This window comes from Hyperolius riggenbachi, chromosome 10, assembly GCF_040937935.1.
Source record: "Hyperolius riggenbachi isolate aHypRig1 chromosome 10, aHypRig1.pri, whole genome shotgun sequence".
Lineage (NCBI taxonomy): Eukaryota > Metazoa > Chordata > Amphibia > Anura > Hyperoliidae > Hyperolius > Hyperolius riggenbachi.
Window position 1 is genome coordinate 33719845 of NC_090655.1, and position 24904 is coordinate 33744748.

At 44.8% G+C, this 24904-nt stretch overlaps 1 protein-coding gene across 8 annotated transcripts in view; it reads right to left on the minus strand.

The window, feature by feature from the left end:
- Nucleotides 1-10235: 10235 nt before the first annotated feature.
- LOC137533846 (alpha-2-macroglobulin-like protein 1) overlaps nucleotides 10236-24904 on the minus strand; it is a 220453-nt gene continuing 205784 nt past the window's right edge. For 4 of the 8 annotated variants that reach the window (XM_068255094.1, XM_068255090.1, XM_068255093.1 and 1 more), the window contains exons 35-38: nucleotides 22768-22842; nucleotides 21084-21186; nucleotides 14201-14242; nucleotides 10236-11019 (exon numbers count right to left, since the gene is read on the minus strand). In XM_068255094.1, coding sequence (XP_068111195.1) covers nucleotides 14202-14242; nucleotides 21084-21186; nucleotides 22768-22842 — 219 coding nt within the window. In that variant the 3' untranslated portion in view covers nucleotides 10236-11019; nucleotide 14201. Of the gene's footprint in view, nucleotides 11020-14172; nucleotides 14243-21083; nucleotides 21187-22767; nucleotides 22843-24904 lie in introns of all 8 variants that reach the window. The other 4 variants (XM_068255091.1, XM_068255095.1, XM_068255096.1 and 1 more) reach the window with 4 other exon arrangements.

Genomic DNA, 24904 nt, shown 5'->3' on the forward strand with positions numbered 1-24904 from the left:
CCTCCGATCCTCCTGTCCCCGCCGGCAGCCACTTCCGGTTTCGGCGACAGCCGGCGACAGGCTGGGAACGTGAGTGATTCTTCGCGTTCCCAGCCACAATAGCACCCTCTATGCTGTTATTGTGGCCTTCTTACCGCAATAACAGCATAGAGTGCGCTATTGTGGCTGGGAACGCGAAGAATCACTCGCGTTCCCAGCGTGTCGGCGGCTGTCGCCAAAACCAGAAGGAGCCGCCAGCGGGGACAGGAGGATCGGAGCGATGCTGCGAGGGCACCAGACAGCTGCAGGGGGCTGAGGGAAGCCCCAGGTGAATAAAACGTTTTTTTCTTTTGACTTAAGTATCCCTTTAAGTTTAATCCTTGGTAACGGTTTCTCTTTAACCATTTCTGCCGCCCAGACGTGATCCTCATGTCCGGGCGACTGCTCTGCTGCAGTGCCGCGCTTTAGCATGCTCCCGCGCACGATCATGCCCCTGTGATGTCCCCCGGTAGCCCTGGGATCAGTGAATGGAACATGGTTCCCGATCACCGATCTGTGTCCCCAGCAGAAAAACCAAAGCGCTCTAACTAGAGGCTTCAGTGTTTCTGCAAAAAAAAAAATTCCCCGTCCCCCTTGTGCTTCTGGTTAGCTAGAAGCACAAGGAGAAAAAAACCTCAAGGTGGCCATCTTGTGGCCAAAGAGCAAAACTACATCTACATATTTTTTACATTACAATTTACACATATAATAACATTAAAAATGAACTGTTTATTTCCCACACCAAAATATTACCCACATAAAATTTTTAATCAGAAAAAAAAATTACAATTAAAAAAAAAAATAACATAAATAGTTACCTAAGGGTCTGAACTTTTTAAATATGCATTTGAAGGGGGTATACTACGAACATTTTTTTAATTATAAGCTTGTAAATAGTGATGGACCAAAACGGAAAAAATGCACCTTTATTTCCAAATAAAATATTGTCACCATACATTGGCCTCAATTCACGGAGCATTATCAAACGTTTATCAAACACTTTATCAAACGTTTGATAATTTACCTCATGGGTGAAATATCACTAAGGTGTTATATATTTGTTGAACGTTTTATCAGTAAAACATTCGATAAATATATAACACCTTAGTGAATTTAAAGTGAGATTTTACCCATGAGGTAAATTATCAAACGTTTGATAAAGTGTTTGATAAACGTTTGATAATGCTCCGTGAATTGAGGCCATTGTGATAGGGACAAAATTTAAATGGTCTCATAACCGAGACAAACGGGCAAATAAAATACATAGGTTTTAATTATGGTAGCATGGATTATTTTAAAGCTATAATGGACGAAAACTGAGAAATAATGAATTGTTTCAATTTTTTTCTTATTAATCCTGTTAAAATGCATTTATAAAAAAATAATTCTTAGCAAAATGTACCACCCAAAGAAAGCCTAATTAGTGGTGGAAAAAACAAGATATAGATCAATAAATTGTGTTAAGTGGTGATAAAGTTATTAGCGAATGAATGGGAGGTAAAAATTGCTCTGATGCATAAGGTGAAAAATCCCAGCGGGCTGAAATGGTTAAAGGCCTATTTCCACTAGCTCCAAATACATAGCGTTAATCAGCATGCGAGTCGAATTGGGAAATGCTGCCTATTCTGTCAATAGGCTTTAGTGATGGGCCCCCCACTTCTCCCCGCTAAGCTCTCCCTTTTGCCGGTTCCCTATAATGTTAAATTTAAGCCCCCCAAAAGTACCTGAGGAGGAGGGCAGGAAGCGGGCAGCCGGAGATGCTAGGCGCTAGTACCATCTGGTACTTCCGCCCTCTCTTGACGCACTTCCTGTTTACATTTGAAGTCGCGTCAAGAGAGCGCAGAAGTACCGCGATGACGCGTACGAGGGTGCGTGTCATCATGTAGATGACGAGTACTCTCGTTCGCGTCATTGCGGTACTTCTGCGCTCTCTTGATGCGACTTCAAATGTAAACAGGAAGTGCGTCAAGAGAGGGCAGAAGTACCAGATGGTACTAGCGCCTAGCATCTCTGGCTGCCCGCTTCCTGCCCTCCTCCTCAGGTACTTTTGGGGGGCTTAAATTTAACATTAAAGGGTACCGGCAGAAGGGAGAGCTTAGCGGGGAGGGGTGGGGGGCATTTCCGACCCCCCCCCCCCCGCGCTCGGGGCATGCTCTCCCTTTATGCTGGGACCCTATAGGGGCCCCAAAGGGACATGTTCGGGTTGGGTTCGGGGTTCGGCTCGAACATGCCGAACATCAGGGGCATGTTCTGCCGAACCACACCGAACCCGAACATCCAGATGCTCACCCAACACTAATAGGCTTGCCATTCGGAATCACCATTATGAAATGGTTATACAGATGTGGCCTGCTCAGAAAACTATGTAATAAAGGAACTTGAAAGACTATTAATTAAGTTAAATTTTAACAGATAACAGAGAGCTTTTTGGAAAACCAGGAGGAGCACCCACACTTCTGGCTACGCCTGTAAAGGAGTTGTTTTTTTTTATGTGAAAATAAAGCCGTTTTCTAATTATCGTGTACCCTGTATGAGCCAAAAACAATTCCAGGTATGCCATTGTACTTGGCAAAATAAATTATTTTGATTCTGATTCTGAATTAGACCCATTGGGCTCAATTCTGGTAGTGTTTAGTAGATAAATACCTCATGGAATTTGATTTACCTCATGAGGAAAATCAACTTTTGAATTCTGGTAGCTTAAGAAAAGTTTTACCTCATGTAATTTCATAAAGTAATTTATATGGAAATTTTCGACTAAAAATGTGTGGTATTTAGAAGTGAAACACCTCACACTTAAATTCTGAAGTGAAATAAGGTGCGTGTTTGCATTTTACTTCACATAACTAGACCTACCTCTACCACACAGTAAATGCAGTTCTGTGACTTTAGCTAAAACAGATATTAAGCATCCCCAAAATAGCTAAGACAGGTATACCAGTGGCGTAGCTAAGAAGCCGTGGGCCCCGATGCAAGTTTTGCATCGTGGCCCCCCCCAAGCATGCTATAGATAACAATTGATACGTTTCACCAAAACCAATAACGGACAACCACAGTGTCAGAGGTGCAAGAAGGGATGGGAAACCGTGTATTAATGATCACTACTATTTAGAGCATCTATAGAAGTGAATATTATCAGCACAGGACAAATAAAGAACTAATACTGTGGTTGAGGGAGGGCCCCACGGGGCCTCTCTAGCCCAAGGGCATCGCAGTACAGTTTAGGTATCGCCTTTTTTGAGAAAAAATTTGCGGCCTGGTATCTTCCACTGCGGTGTGTGGCTTTGCTTTTATGTGCTGCTTTTCCTCAGGTGGCCATCCCATTGCAGTTTGTGCTTTGTAATCATGTGCCTTCATAAGGTAGTTGTGCCTACGTGGGTCTTGGTCTTTCCACGGCTCAATTTTCGGTGGCAGAGAGTACAGATGGCATTGCTCTCATCCGAGGCAGACACACACAAAAACTTCCACACCGCTGAGCCCTGGGGTGATGGCACTTTAGTGGTGGCAGCTAACTGAGTGTTAAGTGGGGTGCCAGAATCAGAGCAGGAGGAGGAAGATATGTCATGCTTCCGTGCAGAAGCTGAGAAAGATGAGGTGTTCGGTGTTAAATAGTCAACTACGTCCTGACAATATTGGGGGTTCATGGCACGTGCCTTCTTCTGAACACTGTACTTTGATCGAGGGCCGCACAAAATCACGACAGAGCAACCTCGAACAGTCCTGCCAGGTGGCCTGCCTCTCCCTTTTGTCCATATTGGGGGGGGGGATGAAATGAAATGTATGCACTGACCTGACTAATACAATGTGCAGTCACACAGGTGCAGTTAACAGGTATGCACCGAGTGGTATATCACACTGCTTGCACTCACATAGGTAGGTGGGTGCACTGAACACAAGTAGGTATATGCAGTGATGCGGTGGGTGCACTGAACACAACAGGTAGGTATATGCATTGATGGGTATTATAATGTGCACCTGTCACACACAGAGGTAGTCACTGAATGTGCTGGGCCTGGCAGTGGCACACACACAGTATAAATTATCAAGGCTGTCTATGCAACACAAGTGTCAGCGGGACACACAGAAAAAAATAGATCACAAGAACAAGATTAGCTCTCAAAAGAGCTGTTGTGGGGTGCTATTTTAGCAATAAGAATCAGCAAGGAGCAAGCTAACAAGCCTACAAGAGCCTAACTAAGCTTTCCCTTTGAGAGTCTGCAGCAGCAGCTGTTCCTTCTCGATTTACTGCAGGCACACAAGTGAGTAAAATGGCCGGCGATGCCTGCCTTTTATAAGGGGGGGGGGGGGGGAGTGGCTCCAGAAGGGATCGTAGCCTGATTGGCTACAATGTGCCTGCTGACTGTGATGTAGAGGGTCAAAGTTGACCCTAATGGTGCATTATGGGGGCGAACCGAACTTCCGGGCGAACCGTTCGGGCCATCTCTAGTAACCAGAATGACAAGGAAATGCAGCATCTAATGCCAGTATGAACAGAGCCTTAGAATCAAGCAAGGTAATAAAAGAATGCAAATACAACCTTCCCATGCTGGCACAGCAACAGGTTTTCAAAGGTAATTTGGACTCATTTGACAAACAAGTTCATCTGTAAATATTGAGCAAGATATTTTCCCTTCAAAATCATGACCTGCGCCTTTTTTTATTTTATGCCCTACTTCACAATCTCAAATTTTTCATTGTTCCTTAAAGCAAACCTGAACTGAAAATATAAAGTCAAAATAAACATACACACATTGTACTTACCTCCTTACTCATCAATCTACTCATCAATCTCTACCTCCTCTCCTGCATCCTGTTTGTCCACTGTGATCAATGGAATTTTCCAACCTCTTCCTGGTCAGCACTAGAGTTGGGCCGAACCTCCGATTTTAGGTTCGCGAACCGGGTTCGCGAACTTCCGCGGAAGGTTCGGTTCGCGTTAAAGTTCGCGAACCGCAATAGACTTCAATGGGGATGCGAACTTTGAAAAAAAAAAATAATTATGCTGGCCACAATAGTGATGGAAAAGATGTTTTAAGGGGTCTAACACCTGGAGGGGGGCATGGCGGAGTGGGATATATGCCAAAAGTCCCCAGGAAAAATCTGGATTTGACGCAAAGCAGCGTTTTAAGGACAGAAATCATATTGAATGCTAAATGACAGGCCTAAAGTGCTTTAAAACATCTTGCATGTGTATACATCAATCAGGTAGTGTAATTAAGGTACTGCTTCACACTGACACACCAAACTGTTCACTGAACAGAACAGGTATGCAGTGGCGGGTTCACTAAACAGGTATACAGTGGCGGGTCCACTGAACAGAACAGGTATGCAGTGGCGGGTCCACTGAACAGAACAGGTATGCAGTGGTGGGTTCACAGAACAGGTATGCAGTGGTGGGTTCACAGAACAGGTATGCAGTGGCAGGATCACTGAACAGGTATGCAGTGGTGGGTGGGTTCACAGAACAGGTATGCAGTGGCAGGATCACTGAACAGGTATGCAGTGGTGGGTGGGTTCACAGAACAGGTATGCAGTGGCAGGATCACTGAACAGGTATGCAGTGGTGGGTGGGTTCACAGAACAGGTATGCAGTGGTGGGTTCACAGAACAGGTATGCAGTGGCGGGTTCACAGAACAGGTATGCAGTGGCAGGATCACAGAACAGGTATGCAGTGGTGGGTTCACAGAACAGGTATGCAGTGGCAGGATCACAGAACAGGTATGCAGTGGTGGGTTCACAGAACAGGTATGCAGTGGCAGGATCACTGAACAGGTATGCAGTGGTGGGTGGGTTCACAGAACAGGAATGCAGTGGCAGGATCACTGAACAGGTATGCAGTGGTGGGTGGGTTCACAGAACAGGTATGCAGTGGCAGGATCACTGAACAGGTATGCAGCTAGGAAAAGCTAAGCCTAACTAATCTTTCCCTATGAGAGACAGACAGCAGCTCGCCCTACTCTCTCTAATGCAGGCACACGAGTGGCCGTAATGGCCGCCGCTGCCTGCCTTATATAAGGGGGGTGGGGCTCCAGGGGCTAGTGTAGCCTAATTGGCTACACTGGGCCTGCTGACTGTGATGTAGAGGGTCAAAGTTGACCCTCATAGTGCATTGTGGGGCGAACCGAACTTCCGGAAACGTTCGCCTGCGGGAGGCGAACGCGAACCACCGAAGTTCGCCGGGAACCGTTCGCCAGCGAACCGTTCGGCCCATCTCTAGTCAGCACACTGTAATATCACCCACTTGAGCCATAGGGAAACATGGGCATTACCTTGCTCATCAGTTGTTCTTTCAGTTATAACTGACAGCAACTAATGTGTTTCAGTTCTTACAAAATCTTGTGAGAACTGAAAGGAATCATCGTAAGGAAATGGCGAGCTTCTGAGAGGAATTGACGGCGAGAGCTAATACTAATTTGCAGGTACATCATGTGTTTATTGTAAATCATTTCACTCTGTTCAGGTCCACCTTAAGGGCCCAGGACAAGTTATGGAATAGAACTTAAAGGGATAGCCTACCTGCCATAATTATATAGGCCTCTTTGCAGCTGCAAGTTTGAGGAAGAAGCAGAGTATCAACTCCAGGTTGTCGCCAATTATGACTAATATGATAAACATTTGGCCAAGAATTCCGCCACCTACAGATAACTGGAATGACTTATAGCGAATTCCAATCACTGCTCTATCCAGACTCATGGATAATTTACAAATTGGTGCTTGATTGACCCAGGGATCCATTCATAAAAGCTAAATGTTCCCTATCCCTAGCAAAAAAGAGCCACCTCCTCCCTGTGCTGCTTAGAGATGATCTCTTTGTGGCCAGCACTGCAGCTATAGCAGAGGATTATCAAAAAGAGACTTTAGGACTTTGGGATTTACTATCCAATGCGTTAAAAAACTAAAGACTACTGAGAAAATAAACACAGAAATTGACTATCTTGGTGGTCAAAAAATAGTGCAACTACAATAACTCTGAAATTGTGCTGAAAAGATGCTTCTAAATAATAATTAAATAATTACACAGGACATTAATCTGCAGCACCAGAGGTGAACATAGGCCTGTGCAGGCCGTGCAGCCGCACAAGGCTGGCTGGGGCCCCTGTAGCTGCATCACAGTTAGGGCAGGATTATTCTGTAGGCTCTTCTCTGTGTATTTCTCTCTGAAGCCCAGGAGGAAGAGTAATATTTGCTTGTGGCCCAGTCATACACAAGTATGAAATGTGTGCTACATTAACACAGTGCCTCCAGAATGTAACCTAGATTCATGTACTTTTATGTTATCGACGTGTTATCCAGGATATTTTTTCTTTTTCAAAAAAAAAAAAAAGGAAAAAATATCCTGGATAAATATCCCTGCAATCCTTGTCTCCTCTTCTCACCTACTACTGATAGCCCTTTTTTTTACACATTAATACTATTGTTACTTGTAATAATTTCACATGGGCAAATAATAACAGCTAATCACTGCTGTGCAAATCACCATTATACATCACGTTCCTTATTTGGGATTATATTGTGTAATCATGTATATGTGTGTTTAATATACAATATATATGTACAGTACAGACCAAAAGTTTGGACACACCTTCTCATTCAAAGAGTTTTCTTTATTTTCATGACTATGAACATTGTAGATTCACACTGAAGGCATCCAAACTATGAATTAACACATGTGGAAGTATAGTACATAACCAAAAAGTGTAAAACAACTGAAAATATGTCATTCTAGGTTCTTCAAAGTAGCCACCTTTTGCTTTGATTACTGCTTTGCACACTCTTGGCATTCTCTCGATGAGCTTCAAGAGGTAGTCACCTGAAAGGGTCTTCCAACAGTCTTGAAGGAGTTCCCAGAGATGCTTAGCACTTGTTGGCCCTTTTGCATTCACTTTGCGGTCCAGCTCACCCCAAACCCAAATCTCGATTCGGTTCAGGTCTGGTGACTGTGGAGGCTAGGTCATCTGGCTCAGCACCCCATCACTCTCCTTCCTGGTCAAATAGCCCTTACACAGCCTGGAGGCGTATTTGGGATCATTGTCCTGTTGAAAAATAAATGATGGTCCAACTAAACGCAAACCGGATGGAATAGCATGCCACTGCAAGATGCTGTGGTAGCCATGCTGGTTCAGTATGCCTTCAATTTTGAATAAATCCCCAACCGTGTCACCAGCAAAGCACCCCCACACCATTACACCTCCTACTCACGGTGGGAACCACGCGTGTAGAGTCCATCCGTTCACCTTTTCTGCGTCACACAAAGACACAGTGGTTGGAACCAAAGATCTCAAATTTGGACTCATCAAGCCAAAGCACAGATTTCCACTGGTCTAATGTCCATTCCTTGTTTTCTTTAGCACAAACAAGTCTCTTCTGCTTGTTGCCTGTCCTTAGCAGTGGTTTCCTAGCAGATATTCTACCATGAAGGCCTGATTCACACAGTCTCCTCTTAACAGTTGTTCTAGATATGTGTCTGCTGCTAGAACTCTGTGTGGCATTGACCTGGTCTCTAATCTGAGCTGCTGTTAACCTGCGATTTCTGAGGCTGGTGACTCGGATGAACTTATCCTCTGCATCAGAGTTGACTCTTGGTCTTCCTTTCCTGGGGCGGTCCGCATGTGAGCCAATTTCTTTCTTTGGTTTTTGAGACTGCACTTGGGGACACTTTCAAAGATTTCCCAATTTTTCGGACTGACTGACCTTCATTTCTTAAAGTAATGATGGCCACTCGTTTTTCTTTACTTAGCTGCATTTTTCTTGCCATAATACAAATTCTAACAGTCTATTCAGTAGGACTATCAGCTGTGTATCCACCTGACTTCTCCACAACGCAACTGATGGTCCCAAGCTTATTTATAAGGCAAGAAATCCCACTTATTAAACCTGACAGGGCACACCTGTGAAGTGAAAACCATTTCAGGTGACTATCTCTTGCAGCTCATCAAGAGAATGCCAAGAGTGTGCAAAGCAGTAATCAAAGCAAAAGGTGGCTACTTTGAAGAACCTAGAATATGACATATTTTCAGTTGTTTCACACTTTCAGGTTATGTACTATACTTCCACATGTGTTCATTCATAGTTTGGATGCCTTCAGTGTAAATCTACAATGTTCATAGTTATGAAAATAAAGAAAACTCTTTGAATGAGAAGGTGTGTCCAAACTTTTGGACTGTACTGTATATCTCTATACATCACCATTCTTCTGTGATATTTTTCTGAACTAGCTATAACAATATTGATTCCTATGCAAGCATTCTTGTTACATTGATTTCATGGTCTCTGTGATTCACAGCTTTTTTACTCCTATCTGTATTACCTGAGGAAGCAGGTTTAACCTGCGAAACGCGTTGCACTTTATTTTGGAGTTCTCAATAAACGTTTTTTTACTGAAAATCTACAGTCTTGTGTTCTGCTTGGAGGGGGTAAGTCCACCACTGCCTCCTCTATTACCAAATTGTTTTTTAAGCTCATTTAGTCCCTTTTATCATTTTGGCGCCTCTGTTATCTTATTGCTACATTGAGTCCACCCTAGGTGGAGGGTTGTACCCACTTCCTTCTTCTACTACAGAGAGCGACTTCTTAATCCTGAGTGGGGTCAGGACAATCTCCCCATCTGCCTTGACAGTGGTTGCCTAATGGTAACCCTGGATTGTGAGTATTACATTTTGAATTACTCTATAAATCTTCCATTACCAGTACAAACTACACTATATTGGGCTCTTGGTGTTCTCTTCTTCTCTGTTTTTTGAAATTGGAATGTTATAATTTTTGAAATGTTTTTGTCTGTTTTAAAAATGATTAGGTTAAGAAGGGGAAGTTTTTTTTTTTGGGGGGGGGGGGGTGCTTTAGGCCCCATTTAGACTTAATCAGTTGCTCTCAGTTATAACCGAGTAAGTAATTCCCCTACATACCAACTAATTAAGTGTAAATGGGACCTTAGTATTAAGCCTCAGGAATGGGAGTTTTAGGGTCAGGCATTAAAGAGTTCTGTGTGAGAGTAGGGTTAGGTTTAGTTGTAGTAAAATATTGGTAACATTTACCAATGTTTTACTATCGTCATTACCACTATAAATATGTATCATTTTCATTTGGTGCCCAAGTCACAACGGTATTTATAGTTAACACTTCACCTCACGCCCATTTTTCCTTGCACTTCTACTTTTATTCACATGATCGGAGTACCTGCATATTAAAGAACAAAACTGGAGTGTCAAAATTGTAGCTATAGAAGACCTCTTTATTAGTACAAAGTCTTGAGGGTAAGTTATAACAGTGTGAGATAATTGATGACGATACATAACAGCAGAAGAATGCAACAAAAAGATGTACAAGAGAAAGATCTACAGGAGGATGAAGAATGCTCAGCACAACAATGGTGAATGTTGGGATGTTCTGCACAATGATTAAAATTTTTGTGTTAGGATGATCTGAAGACTGATGAGGAATGTTGAGATGATCTGAATATTGATGAGAAATGTTGAGATGATCTGAAGATCGATGAGGTATTTTGGTTGTTCTGAACAGTGATAAGTAGCGTTGAGATGATCTGAAGACTGATGAGGAAGGTTGGGATGATCTGAAGATTAACGAGCAATGATGAATGAGATTAACGAGCAATGATGAACGAGTTGAGATGATCTGAGGATTGATGAATGTTAAAATGACGCAAAGATTGATAAGTGTTGAGAGGATATGATGATTGAGGAGTGTTGAGATCTAAAGATTGATGAGAAATGTTGAGATGATCTGAAGAGTGATGAGAAATATTTGGATGATCTGGAAATCGATGAAGAATCTTGTTTGTACTAAAAAGTGATGATCAAAAAGTGATGACCAATGTGATGATCTCAAGATTCATGAAAACGTTGGGATGTTCAAAAGATTGACAAAAAATGCTGCCTGCTTTTCTTTATGCATCATTCTTACAGAACCCCTCATTACCTTCTGCTGTATGGAACAGATTGGTGAATTTGTAATGAGGTTTTCAAAGCTTTTTATACTTTTTGAATCTAAGAAAACAAACAAACAGTGCTTAGCAGTCAGAAGCATTTACCACTGACACTGTATGCACGCACACACATACACAGATGCACATACACAGATGCGCACACACACACACACACACACACACACACACACACACACACACACACACACACACACACACACACACACACACACACACACACACACACACACACACACACACACACACACACACACACACACACACACACACACACACACACACACACACACACACACACACACACACACACACACACACACACACACACACACACACACACACACACACACACACACACACACACACACACACACCCTCTTTCTTGTCTTAAAAAATTGGGAGGTAGGATTATAGTCCAACCATTCAATAATCACGTAAATAATAATATTTACAATATTGAAAAGTAAAAAGGAACTTAAGGGAGATAAATGTAGGGTCAATCTTCTTGGTCATATTAATAGCAGAGAAGTAAAGGTATATAAACTAAGTGTGAATCAGTTGAAGACAACTCACCTCACTGACACTTCTCCAGATAACACACCTCACTGACATTCACTCAGGTAGCTCATCTCACAGACACTCGCCCAGAAAACTCTTCTGACACACTCTCAGATAGCTCACCACACTGACATTAGCTCAGATAGCTTACCTCACTGATACTTGCTCAGATAGCTCACCTCACTGACAGTCTGACACACTCAGCTCACCTCACTGACATTCGCTCAGATTGCTCACCTCACTGATACTCAGATAGCTTACCTCACTGATACTCGCTCAGATAACTCACCTCACTGACATTCCCTCAGATAGCTCACCTCACTGACACTCGCTCAGATAGCTCACCTCACTGATACTCGCTCAAACAGCTCACCTCACTGATACTCGCTCAGACAGCTCACCTCACTGATACTCGCTCAGACAGCTCACCTCACTGACACACTCAGCTCACCTCACTGACATTCGCTGAGGTAGCTCACCTCACTGACACTCACTCAGATAGCTCACCTCACTGACACTCGTTCAGATCGCTCACCTCACTGACACTTGCTCCGACATCTCACCTCACTGACATTCACTCAGATAGCTCACCTCAATGACACTCGCTCTGATAGCTCACCTCACTGATACTCGCTCAGACAGCTCACCTCACTGATACTCGCTCAGACAGCTCACCTCACTGACACTTACTCAGATAGCTCACCTCACTGACACTCGCTCAGATAACTCACCTCACTGACACTCGCTCAGATAGCTCACCTCACTGACACTCGCTCAGATAGCTTACCTCACTGACACTCGCTCAGATAGCTCACCTCACTGACACTCGCTCAGATAGCTTACCTCACTGACACTCGCTCTGATAGCTCACCTCACTGATACTCGCTCAGATAGCTCACCTCACTGACACTCGCTCAGATAACTCACCTCACTGACACTCGCTCAGATAGCTCACCTCACTGACCCTCGCTCAGATAGCTCACCTCACTGACACTCGCTCAGATAGCTCACCTCACTGACCCTCGCTCAGATAGCTCACCTCACTGACACTCGCTCTGATAGCTCACCTCACTGACACTCGCTCAGATAGCTCACCTCACTGACACTCGCTCAGATAGCTCACCTCACTGACCCTCGCTCAGATAGCTCACCTCACTGACACTCGCTCAGATAGCTCACCTCACTGACACTCGCTCAGATAGCTCACCTCACTGACACTCGCTCTGATAGCTCACCTCACTGATACTCGCTCAGATAGCTCACCTCACTGACACTCGCTCTGATAGCTCACCTCACTGATACTCGCTCAGATAGCTCACCTCACTGACACTCGCTCAGATAGCTCACCTCACTGACACTCGCTCAGATAGCTCACCTCACTGACACTCGCTCAGATAGCTCACCTCACTGACACTCGCTCAGATAGCTCACCTCACTGACACTCGCTCAGATAGCTCACCTCACTGACACTCGCTCAGATAGCTCACCTCACTGACACTCGCTCAGATAGCTCACCTCACTGACACTCGCTCAGATAGCTCACCTCACTGACACTCGCTCAGATAGCTCACCTCACTGATACTCCCTCAGACAGCTCACCTCACTGACACTCGCTCAGACAGCTCACCTCACTGACACTCGCTCAGATAGCTCACCTCACTGACACTCGCTCAGATAGCTCACCTCACTGACACTCGCTCAGATAGCTCACCTCACTGACACTCGCTCAGATAGCTCACCTCACTGACACTCGCTCAGATAGCTCACCTCACTGACACTCGCTCAGATAGCTCACCTCACTGACACTCGCTCAGATAGCTCACCTCACTGACACTCGCTCAGATAGCTCACCTCACTGACACTCGCTCAGATAGCTCACCTCACTCACACTCGCTCAGATTGCTCACCTCACTGACACTCGCTCAGATAGCTCACCTCACTGACACTCGCTCAGATAGCTCACCTCACTGACACTCGCTCAGATAGCTCACCTCACTGACACTCGCTCAGATAGCTCACCTCACTGACACTCGCTCAGATAGCTCACCTCACTGACACTCGCTCAGATAGCTCACCTCACTGACACTCGCTCAGATAGCTCACCTCACTGACACTCGCTCAGATAGCTCACCTCACTGACACTCGCTCAGATAACTCACCTCACTGACACTCGCTCAGATAGCTCACCTCACTGACACTCGCTCAGATAGCTCACCTCACTGACACTCGCTCAGATAGTTTACCTCACTGACACTCGCTCAGATAGCTCACCTCACTGACACTCGCTCAGATAGCTCACCTCACTGACACTCGCTCAGATAGCTCACCTCACTGACACTCGCTCAGATAGCTCACCTCACTGACACTCGCTCAGATAGCTCACCTCACTGACCCTCGCTCAGATAGCTCACCTCACTGACACTCGCTCAGATAGCTCACCTCACTGACACTCGCTCAGATAGCTCACCTCACTGACACTCGCTCAGATAGCTCACCTCACTGACACTCGCTCAGATAGCTCACCTCACTGACACTCGCTCAGATAGCTCACCTCACTGACACTCGCTCAGATAGCTCACCTCACTGACACTCGCTCAGATAGCTCACCTCACTGACACTCGCTCAGATAGCTCACCTCACTGACACTCGCTCAGATAGCTCACCTCACTGACACTCGCTCAGATAGCAGACCGTCTTCTCTTCCTCTGAAATGAGACAATAAATCACAGGTCACACAAAACCAAAACCAAGAGAAATACGCATAAAACTAAACCGGATGACCACAATTTGATAATATTTATGAACTAATAGTACAGATTCTCTTTTGTGACTTATTCAATATTTTCTCTGTAATACAATTTACCACTTTATGAGTTATTTCAATAGTCTTGCATATATAGGTTTTGGATGTTCACATTTGATTTGAAACGAAGGAAGGATCAGAATCAGGTGAAACGCAATATAACTATGCAAGGCAGTAAACCCCTCCTGAGCATACATATGAAATTGCCGCCGGGAGACTTGGGCGCAGGATACAGCCGGTATATGGCTGATCCTGCTGCTGCACAGGTCCCGGCGGTGTTAATTACTAGTCCCCCTCCAGGCTGCCATGTGGATTGAGGGGAATGATGTAATTCAGCTGCCAGCTATTGCTGGAGGCCGAATTACAGTGTTTTAAAAGTAACTTCAGCTCCGTCTTCTGACGGCTACAAAGTTACTCACTGAGCGCCACTATAGCCATATTTGGGAGTATCTGGGTGTTCTGAATCAGCTATGCCGAATGTAAACATCATTTGTGAGTAATCCCTCTCATCTCAGTAACAAATGACTGCAAGGCAGCTGTCCCATTGGCTCCCCATGTATTATAACTTGAAAAAATACAGGAAACCTTATAGAGGGGATTTCATAAGGATTGTTTCTTCTTTTCATAGGGAAGGTGGATAGCTATGCACTTCCACTTTTCCCCCCAAACTCCTAATCAAAACTAACCTTTTAGAGTGTGGTGGTGTGGTGTGTGTGTGTGTGTGTGTATGTGTGTTTTGTGTGTGTGTGTGTGTGTGTGTGTGTGTGGTGTTTTGTGTGTGTGTGTGTGTGTGGTGTTTTGTGTGTGTGTGTGTGTGTGTGTGGTGTTTTGTGTGTGTGTGTGTGTGTGTGTGTGGTGTTGTGTGTGTGTGTGTGTGTGGTGTTGTGTGTGTTTGTGTGGTGTGTGTGTGTGTGTGTGGTGTTGTGTGTGTGTGTGGTGTTGTGTGTGTGTGTGGTGTTGTGTGTGTGTGTGGTGTTGTGTGTGTGTGTGTGGTGTTGTGTGTGTGTGTGGTGTTGTGTGTGTGTGTGGTGTTGTGTGTGTGTGTGTGGTGTTGTGTGTGTGTGTGGTGTTGTGTGTGTGTGTGGTGTTGTGTGTGTGTGTGTGGTGTGTTGTGTGTGTGTGTGGTGTTGTGTGTGTGTGGTGTGTGTGTTGTGTGTGTGTGTGTGTGTGTGGTGTGTGGTGTGCGGTGTGTGTGTGTGTGGGGGGGGGGGGCTGACTATTACTGGGGGCCTCTGCCTAGCTATATTGGGGGCTACGCAATACTGAAAGACACCTCTGGTTACAGCATCACAATAATTTGCCCGTGGCTATGGTTGGAGGGGAGGGGGGTAATTTATACACCCTCACTCTGGGAGCTCTAAGGCCTAGGAATCTGCCCTGTTAAAAGCATTAGTTCTTTTGGGCAGGACTGCAGGCTAGATTGCATCATCCTGCTGTTCAGACTGCAAGGGGCGGAGCACGGAATGAACCCTAGGAGAAAATTGCAGGTTACAACAACAGCTGTCTGTAGTTCAGCATGTGGAACTGGGCTCCTGCCCGGGTACTTAAAGGAGTTGTCAGGGCAATTTTAATAAAATAAACGCTACTTACTGGGGGCTTCCTCCAGCCCCAAGCTCCCAGGACCTCCCTCGCCGCAGCTTTGCCCGCAGTCGTTTGACGGAGCTCCGACCCGGTCCCCAGCGATGACGTCAGAGCGACCTGGAGGTCGCTCTGTACTGCGCCTGCGCGATCGGCGCTGTCAACCACCCCCACGTGGGCTGGAGCGGACTGCGCAGTAGTTCTGGACTTGAATGTATTCCTAGATCTGTGCAGCAGATAATGAAGCTCCATGATGTCAGATAAATTACTTTTAAAGTGTACCCAAGGCGAACCACAGGTCAAAAAGTGAATACTTAAAGAGTAACTGTCAGGCTGCAAAAGCGAATTTAAACCTCTATTCTCCTGTGTTAAACAGTTTAGAAGGAAGCCAAAAAGGCAATACTGAAGTTAAAAATCTCTTTTACTTTGATGCTTGCTGGACAGCAAGGCTCTGTATTCCCAAGCTCCTAAGGAGGCCGGCAGGATGCATAACAAATACTGCAAAGCATTCTGGGGCTGCTTCTTCTTCCCAGTGCACTCCCTTGGTCCTCCGCTTCATTTCGCTATGCCGCCCTAAGGCTGCTTTCACAGTGGGAAGTTACAGGCTCATGTTACAGCAGCTTGTGACAGCAGCCTAAACTCACAGCACTGAAAAATCAATGTGCTGTTCACAGGGCACATGTTCAGTTAGAGTATACTGCGTGAGTGGCTATTGTTCCTATCCACATGGCTAATTAATATTCACTGCACAGTAGTGTTGTCTGGATCATGAACCATTAGGATCTTTGATCCTGATCTTTTTTGTGAGTCGAATCATCAGGAAGCAGGGTAAGGGAGGATATTACATCACAATTGGCTTCATAGGAGACAGACAAACATGGAACCTGCCATGAACTGTCAGGAGCATCATTCTCTGCAAATACTATATAAAAATTCTGTGAAATCCAAACGTGGACAGTGAAATGCATATGTAATGTAAGTACAGCCAATAGTTAGCTACTGATATATGTGTTTTTTTTTCTCTGAGACCCTATACCTAACAGCTCCTCTTTAACCAGGAAGCGAGAGGCCTCCCGATCTTAGAGGCTTCCCAAGACATCTTCCAGACCTCCGTTTCTACTCTAAGCCCCCCCCCCCAAAGAAATTTGAACTTGTCGGATTGAAGATTCAGGCCACATTCCTCTCCATGCACGGGTGCAGGTGACGTATGTCTGCGTCTGCACAGTACGCCTTTACAGCTCATCAAGGACGGTTCTGAATCATGAATCAAGGTTAAACATTTACATCAGGTGCAGATAGTACAGGGGCAGCATTGTTGTGCTGTGTTTACACAAACAGCAGTAGGAGGAGAAGCTAGTGAGCGAGGTGAAGAGTTCATCATTGGGGAAAAGCAGCTTGCTGTGCTGTGTGAGGAGTCTGACAGTGAGTGAGGAGAGAGGGGGGGGAGGCAGGAGAGCAGAAATGTTTCATTTGACTTGCACAGCAGAAGGGAGGAGGTGGCACTGCTGTCCTGACCAAGGAGGAATGGAGGACGGCCGACTGGCTGAGGGTGAGTAGTTTGTCACAGACTCACAGCCAACCAGTGTGCTATTGTGTTGAGCTGCAGCATATAATGTGAGAACATTAAATGAAGCAGAGTAAACTGTTGGGTGATGTGTTCATTCCAAACTGTGTGTGTGTGGCGCAGGGCATCCTCACAAGTTTGCCACAGGCAACAAAAAGTCTAGAATCAGCCCTGTCACTCATACATAAGTGATTTCATGCTGCTGCACAGGAATGGCCACGCTCACGCAGGTGCAGCACAGCCGGGCTCGTGCATAAAGAGAAGCATGGCCAAGATCTTTCAGTAGGTCTCTGTGTGTTTTTTTTGACCCAAGATTTGTGCCTTGGGTTCACTTTAAACGCAATGTCTAGTGGCACTAATGACATGTAGTCATTGTCCTAGTGATGTAACACTCAAATTCTCATAGTCCTAAAAATGTGCAATTTATTTTTCTCAAAAATGTCTTAGTTTACAGCCATGTTCTATCTTCTGAATAGTTTCAAAGCATACCTATGAAATAGCCGCCAAGAGACATTGGCGCAAGATACAGTCAGTATATGGCTTATCCTGCTGCTGCACAAGTTCCGGCAGCGGTAATTACTATTCCCCCTCCAGGTCCACATGGATGGTGGGGAAAGAAGTAATTCGGCTTCCAGCGATTGCTGACGGGCGAATTTCAATGTTTTAAAAGTAACTTCAGCTTCGTCCTCCGGCGGCGTTGAAGTTACGGTGCGCCCTTATAGCCGTAATTCCTATTACGGTCTATGGTGGCGCCGGCTGCACCCAAATCTCCTACGCTGTTACAGCACTCGGTTTAAAATACTTGAATTAGTCTGTGTAAGAAAGCCTATAGGTGGCAGGCATGCTGCTGTGTTTGAATGCCCATACAGGGTACACAATGCATATGTATTGCCCTCCACTGTCCACCATTATACCGATTACCTAGCTGGTACTTTATATACTATTCATATCCCTCACTTCAGGTGTGCTTTAATAGTATTAATAGAGGATAGGGATGGAGGATGCATTATGTATTTCCTTATAAACAATAGTCTTGCTGATCCTCTGCCTCTAATACTTTTAGCCATAGACCCTGAACAGGCATGCAGCAGATCAGGTGTTTCTGACATTATTGGCAGATCTGACAAGATTAGCTGCATGCTTGTTTCTGGTGTGTGATTCAGACACTACTGCAGCCAAATAGATCACCAGAGCTGCCAGGCAACTGGTATTTTTAAAAGGTTATAAATGTCTCTCTATATTTTTCTCACTTCAGTTGTCCTTTAATACCTTTATTATGGTCATCCCATTGGGTCTATAAGAATTGGGTAGCAGGTGTAGAGGATGGCCTTGTCCAGTATTTAATTAGGGATGGCATCATCACTCCATGGTACCCTGAGCATAGTGATCCCTGAATACATATTGGCACACATCCCATTAAACCACGCAGGTATGGATGGGGCTAGTGTTGTACAGAAATGATGTGGAAAGAAGAAAAAACACAGAAGTCGTGAGCAGGGCCGGGCCGAGGCATAGGCTGGAGAGGCTCCAGCCTCAGGGCGCAGTGTAGGAGGGGGCACACAATTCATTTAGCTGTCATGCCTAATTGTGTATGAAGCAGAAAGAAATAAGAAAAGGGGATACATAGCAGTGACTGCAAGCCAGATAACTAGAGATTAAGGTGTTGGGGAGGTTGTGGGCCCTGTGGACCTCTTAGTTTAATAGCAATCAGTGTGTGACAGCTGGGGTGGGAGGGATGGAGGGGCGCACTTTGCTGTCTCAGCCTTGGGTGCTGGAGGACCTTGTCCCTGCTCTGGCCGTGAGCCCAATCTTGTGGTGAAAAAAAAGGTTAGACAAATAGATGGAAATCACCATATTCTTAAAGAGGAACTCCAGTAAACATTTTACTGTTGGCAGGTGATGTAGCTGCTGCATGGTTTTTGGCAGTTGGAAACAGCTGTAAACAGCTAGTTCCCACAAAACTTTTCTTGTGGGAGGGGTTACTTGTGGGAGAGGTTTCACCACAATATCAGCCATACAGTGCCCCCTGATGGTCTGTTTGTGAAAAGGAATAGATTTCTCATGTAAAAGGGGATATCAGCTACTGATTGGGATAAAGTTCAATTTTTGGTCGGAGTTTCTCTTTAAAGTTGGATACTCACAAGTACGAGTTGCCAATCAAGCAACCACTATAAGCGCTTGTGGAGAGATGACCGTCTCCACTCGGCCTTGTGAAGATCTGGTAGGTCGCAGCTCCCCGTAAAATATTGTGTAAGTTAAAAGGGAACTGAAGAGAGAGGTATATGGAGGCTGTTATGTTTATTTCCTTTTAATCAATACCAGTTGCCTGGCAGCCCTGCTGGTCTATTTTTCTGCAGTAGTATCTGATTAAAACCAGAAACAAGCATGCAGCTAGTCTTGTCAGATCAGACTTATAAGTCTGAACCACTGAAACACCTGATCTGCTGCATGCTTGTTCAGGGGCTATGGCTAATAGTATTAGAGGCAGAGGATCAGCAGGGCTGCCAGGCAACTAGTATTGTCTAAAAGGAAATAAACATGACAGCCTCCATATACCTCTTTCTTCAGTTCCCCTTTAAGACTAGGCCTAGCTAACCAATAAACCCCAATAGGGTAATAACATGAAAACTATAGGGTGGGAGGCGCCCAGGATTTGTGTAGAAAAGTAAATAAATATAAAAAGGAGAAGTCAGCCTGCCTTGACGAAGACGACTCGATATCAGTTTTTAAAAAAAAACTTTAATAATGCACCAGGACAGTCCTGTGTCCTGATAACCCCTCCCAGCTGCACGCACTAGGCTTCAAATCTCAAATACAAAATTTCAAAAAAACAAATTTGCGCCAAAACAGCAGAACAAGAACAACATCAGAAATCCCATCATGCTTTGCACAGCATCAGGGGAAACATGCCCAGGCAGATAAGCTTCTGTGCAGCTAAAAATGAGGCTTGGGTAAGAAAAACAAAGTTCTGATGCTGTGAAACTGTTAAAGAAACACCAAGTTTTTTCAGTGCTGCCGAGTAGATTTTTAGTCTGGAGGTTCACTTTAACCCAACCTTACTCTCACACAGAATCCTCCCGGGTGGTGCCTAAAAACGAACCACTCCCCTGGTGGTGCCTAACCCTAACCACCCCCCTGGTGTTGCCTAACCCTAAACGCACAATGGGTGGTGCCTAACCCTGACCTCCCCCCGGTAGTGCCTAACCCTAACCACGCCCCCTGCAGAAACACCCTTTTACACATAGTAACGATAATATCTTTGATAACGTAAAATCTGTACATACAATCAAAATAATATGACAAAACTATAACGTTGCAAGCTTCTAAAACGATAACATACTTCAAAAACTTTAATGTTCTAATATTGTGTTAACAATATTTATTGGGTGCCCTCTATTTCTGCTTTTTTTTTTTTTTTTTTTTTTGCACTATTAACGATAATTGCATTAGCGTCTATGGCGGCGCCCTTTTTGTCCACTAGCTGCCGGTGCCCTTTTTTTTCTCTGTTACGGGGTTTTTGTTTACACGTGAAGCAAACAACCCAGAGCCCAAGCATACAAGCCCACAAAACATAAGATGACAAGTAAAGAATTCCCATTACCAGGCATGTAATAGTCAAAGATTTTCACAGTGGAAGGTTTCATGTCGGTCACTTTAACCAAACAATCAGCAAGGATCATTAGCGTTTCATGCTCACTCGTCACCTAAACAGGGGGGAAAAAAATGAACTTAGACTAGTTTACACACAAGATGGCACCAAAGCAAGACACAGAACATTTATAGTATATTTCGCTCTTCTCCTGGCAGACTCAAAGCGCCAGAGCTCTGGAGCCACTAGGGTCTTCTCAGTAAGCAGTAGCACAGTGTTAGGGAGTCTTGCCCAAGGACTCCTTACTGAATCAGTGCTGGCAGAGCCCTTAACCAGTACACTAGCCAGACCAGCCACTAGTATGAAAGATGGTGCAAAGCTACAGCAACAACAGAGGCATGAAAGCCTGAGGGGAGGGACAAGGACATAGGAACAAAGGCAATGGAAGAGTGTGTATTGATTAAGGGCAGGTCCTAATATGAAAAGGGAAGGTAAGGGTTAAATAATGGAACATTTAGTATCATAAGCTAAGGTTAGAAGGTTAATGTTAGAAAGTGGAGTTTAATTAAAAGGCTATGGGTAGGGATCAGGAAGAAAGTTTTTGTCAAGGGGGTAATTTACGGTTATGCATCAGAAAGTGAAGCAGTTAGGGGGTAGGTTAGGGTTGTGCATCATAAAGTGAAGCAGTTAGAGGGTAGGTTATCGTTATGCATTAGAACATGAAGCAGTTAGTGGGTAGGTTAGGGTTATGCATGAGAAAGTGGAGCAGTTAGGGGGAAGGTTAGGGTTATGCATGAGAAAGTGAAGCAGTTAGGGGGTAGGTTAGGGTTATGAATCAAAAAGTGAAGCAGTTAGGGGGTAGGTTAGGGTTATGCATCAGAAAGTGAAGCAGTTAGGGGGTAGGTTAGGGTTATGCATGAGAAAGTGAAGCAGTTAGAGGGTAGGTTAGGGTTATGCATCAGAAAGTGAAGCAGTTAGGGGGAAGGTTAGGGTTATGCATCAGAAAGTGAAGCAGTTAGGGGGGAAGGTTAGGGTTATGCATCAGAAAGTGAAGCAGTTAGGGGGTAGGTTAGGGTTATGCATCAGAAAGTGAAGCAGTTAGGGGGTAGGTTAGGGTTATGCATCAGAAAGTGAAGCCGTTAGGGGGGGGAGGTTAGGGTTATGCATCAGAAAGTGAAGCAGTTAGGGGGTAGGTTAGGGTTATGCATCAGAAAGTGAAGCAGTTAGGGGGTAGGTTAGGGTTATGCATCAGAAAGTGAAGCAGTCAGGGGGTATGTTAGGGTTATGCATCAGAAAGTGAAGCAGTCAGGGGGTATGTTAGGGTTATGCATCAGAAAGTGAAGCAGTGGGGGGAAGGTTAGGGTTATGCATCAGAAAGGGAAGCAGTTAGGGGGAAGGTTAGGGTTATGCATCAGAAAGGGAAGCAGTTAGTGGGTAGGTTAGGGTTATGCATCAGAAAGTGAAGCAGTTAGGGGGTAGGTTAGGGTTATGCATCAGAAAATGAATCAGTTAGGGGGTAGGTTATGGTTTTGCATCAGAAAGTGAAGCAGTTAGTGGGTAGGTTAGGGCTATGCATCAGAAAATGAAGCAGTTAGTGGGTAGGTTAAGGTTATGCATCAGATAGTGAAACAACAAAACCACTGATAAAAACAATCCTCAAACATTTAGTCTCACCCTGCAATGGACAATGTCCCACCTTATCCATGTAGACATACACCACATCATCATCATCCTTAAACTCCACCCTCTTCACGTCTGAGCTCAGCTTCAGCTGCACAATGCAAGATAGTCATATATTTAATTTGGTAGAAACCACATGCTTTACTTATGGGGGTTTTGATATGAACTTGTTTCTGTATCTTACTTTTCTATAATAGGTTATTGTCATTTTTGTAATAGCATCAGGACATAACTGTACTTGCATAGCCAAGTATAGTTGTCCGTATATAGATAGATAGATAGATAGATAGATAGATAGATAGATATTATATACAGAGAGAGAGAGAAGGGAGAGTGGGGGGGGGGAGAGAATGGAGAGTGGGGGGAGAGAGAAAGAGAAGGGAGAGTGGGGGGGGGGGAGAGAAGGGAGAGTGGGGGGAGAGAGAAAGAGAAGGGAGAGTGGGGGGGAGAGAGAAGGGAGGGCGGGAGACAGAGGGAGAGAGAGGGGGGGTGAGAGAGGGGGAGAGGGAGGGGGAGAGAGAGAGAGAGAAAGAGGGGAGAGAGAGAGAGAGAGAGAGGAGGGAGAGAGGGGGGGGGGGGGTAGAGAGAGAGGGGGGGGCAGAGGGGGAAGAGAGAGAGATGGGAGAGAGAGAAGGGGAAAGAGAGATAGAAGGGGGAGAGGGGGAGAGAGAGAGGGGGAGAGAGAGAGAGGGGGGGGGAGAGGGAGAGGGGGGGGGAGGGAGAGAGAGAGAAAGGGAGAGAGGGAGAGAGAAAGAAGGAGGGAGAGAGAGGAAGAGAGGGAGGGAGAGAGAGAGAGAGTAAGAGACAACAACATCTTCCACAGCGCTGAACGGAGTACATAGTCTTGTCACCAACAGTCGCTCAGAGGAGCTCACATTCTTAGTTCCTACCATAGTCACATGTCCACAATAGTCTAGGAAATATTGTTAGGGGGAAGCCAATTAACTTACCTGTATGTTTTTGGGATGCAGGAGGAAACCAGAGTGCATGGAGGAAACTCAGACACGGTGAGAACATAAACAGTCGGCTGGCCAGTTTTTGACACTTTTACAACATTTTTAATTACATTTTTTACAAAGTTAATTACATGTTTTTCTTGTCTGAAACTGTGAAATCTGATGTTCATCAGACATTTCAAACGATTTATCTAATGTGTGTACAATGCTGCAGGGAGGGGGGGTCTGTCACTGACGAATTGGTTACCTTTCTGAGAAAACATGCAAGTCAGCATCCCATATAGAAAAATAAGTGATGCTTTGTTTATTATTCACATAAGTAATCCAGTAAGAATACAGCAATTGTGATGAGTCAAATGTGTGCTCTACACTGAACCAGTCCATTGCTTTTTTAATTGGGTACCCATCGCCATAGTGATACTGATTCAAATCATTTCTGTGATGCGTATTACCCATTTAAGAATAGTGCGTGCTCTTGGCCAGAAATACCTAATTTTAGTTTCAAAATCTTTTATTAAGTTTTTTGAAAAAGAAATATGACATCAATTACATAAGCCCTCAACATAGGGCGTATCAAACAGGTAACTTATAACTGACAGTAACACAGGAAGGATTACAAGACATTTTTGGTGAGTATGTGGTGGAATACATTATAAAATGATTATTGTCCCTAGAAGGAGAGGGCACAGGAACGTAAGCCCAGAGAGGTCGAGGCAGAGAGCCAGGGCTGCCATGTTCTGGTAAATGATAGGGTGGTATCATTAATTATGGCCAGGAGTCTTTCAGAGATCAATATGTCCATTATGATAAGGTCAGTGAGTTCTAATGAGAGAGTGGGTTTTAACCACTGTCTAGCAATATGCAGGCGTGCTGCTTTTGCAATATGTTGGGCCAGCCTATGTTGTGGGTACTTCCATTTCTGTGGTTTATTGCCTAAGAGGAGTTGGAATGGGTCAGGAGAGATGGAAGTTTCCAGAGCTGTGCCTATTGCTGAGGCAATCTGGGCCCAATATCGTTTGACTATTGGGCAGAACCACCATATATGTGAGTAGTCACCATTTTGGCCGCATCCTCTAAAGCATTTGGGGGAGTTGTCTTTGGAGATCATATGCATTTTCTTAGGAGTAATGTGCGTTCGGTGGAGAATTTTATAGTTCGTCTCTATGTGGGAGAAGTAGCTGCTTCCTTTTGCTAAGG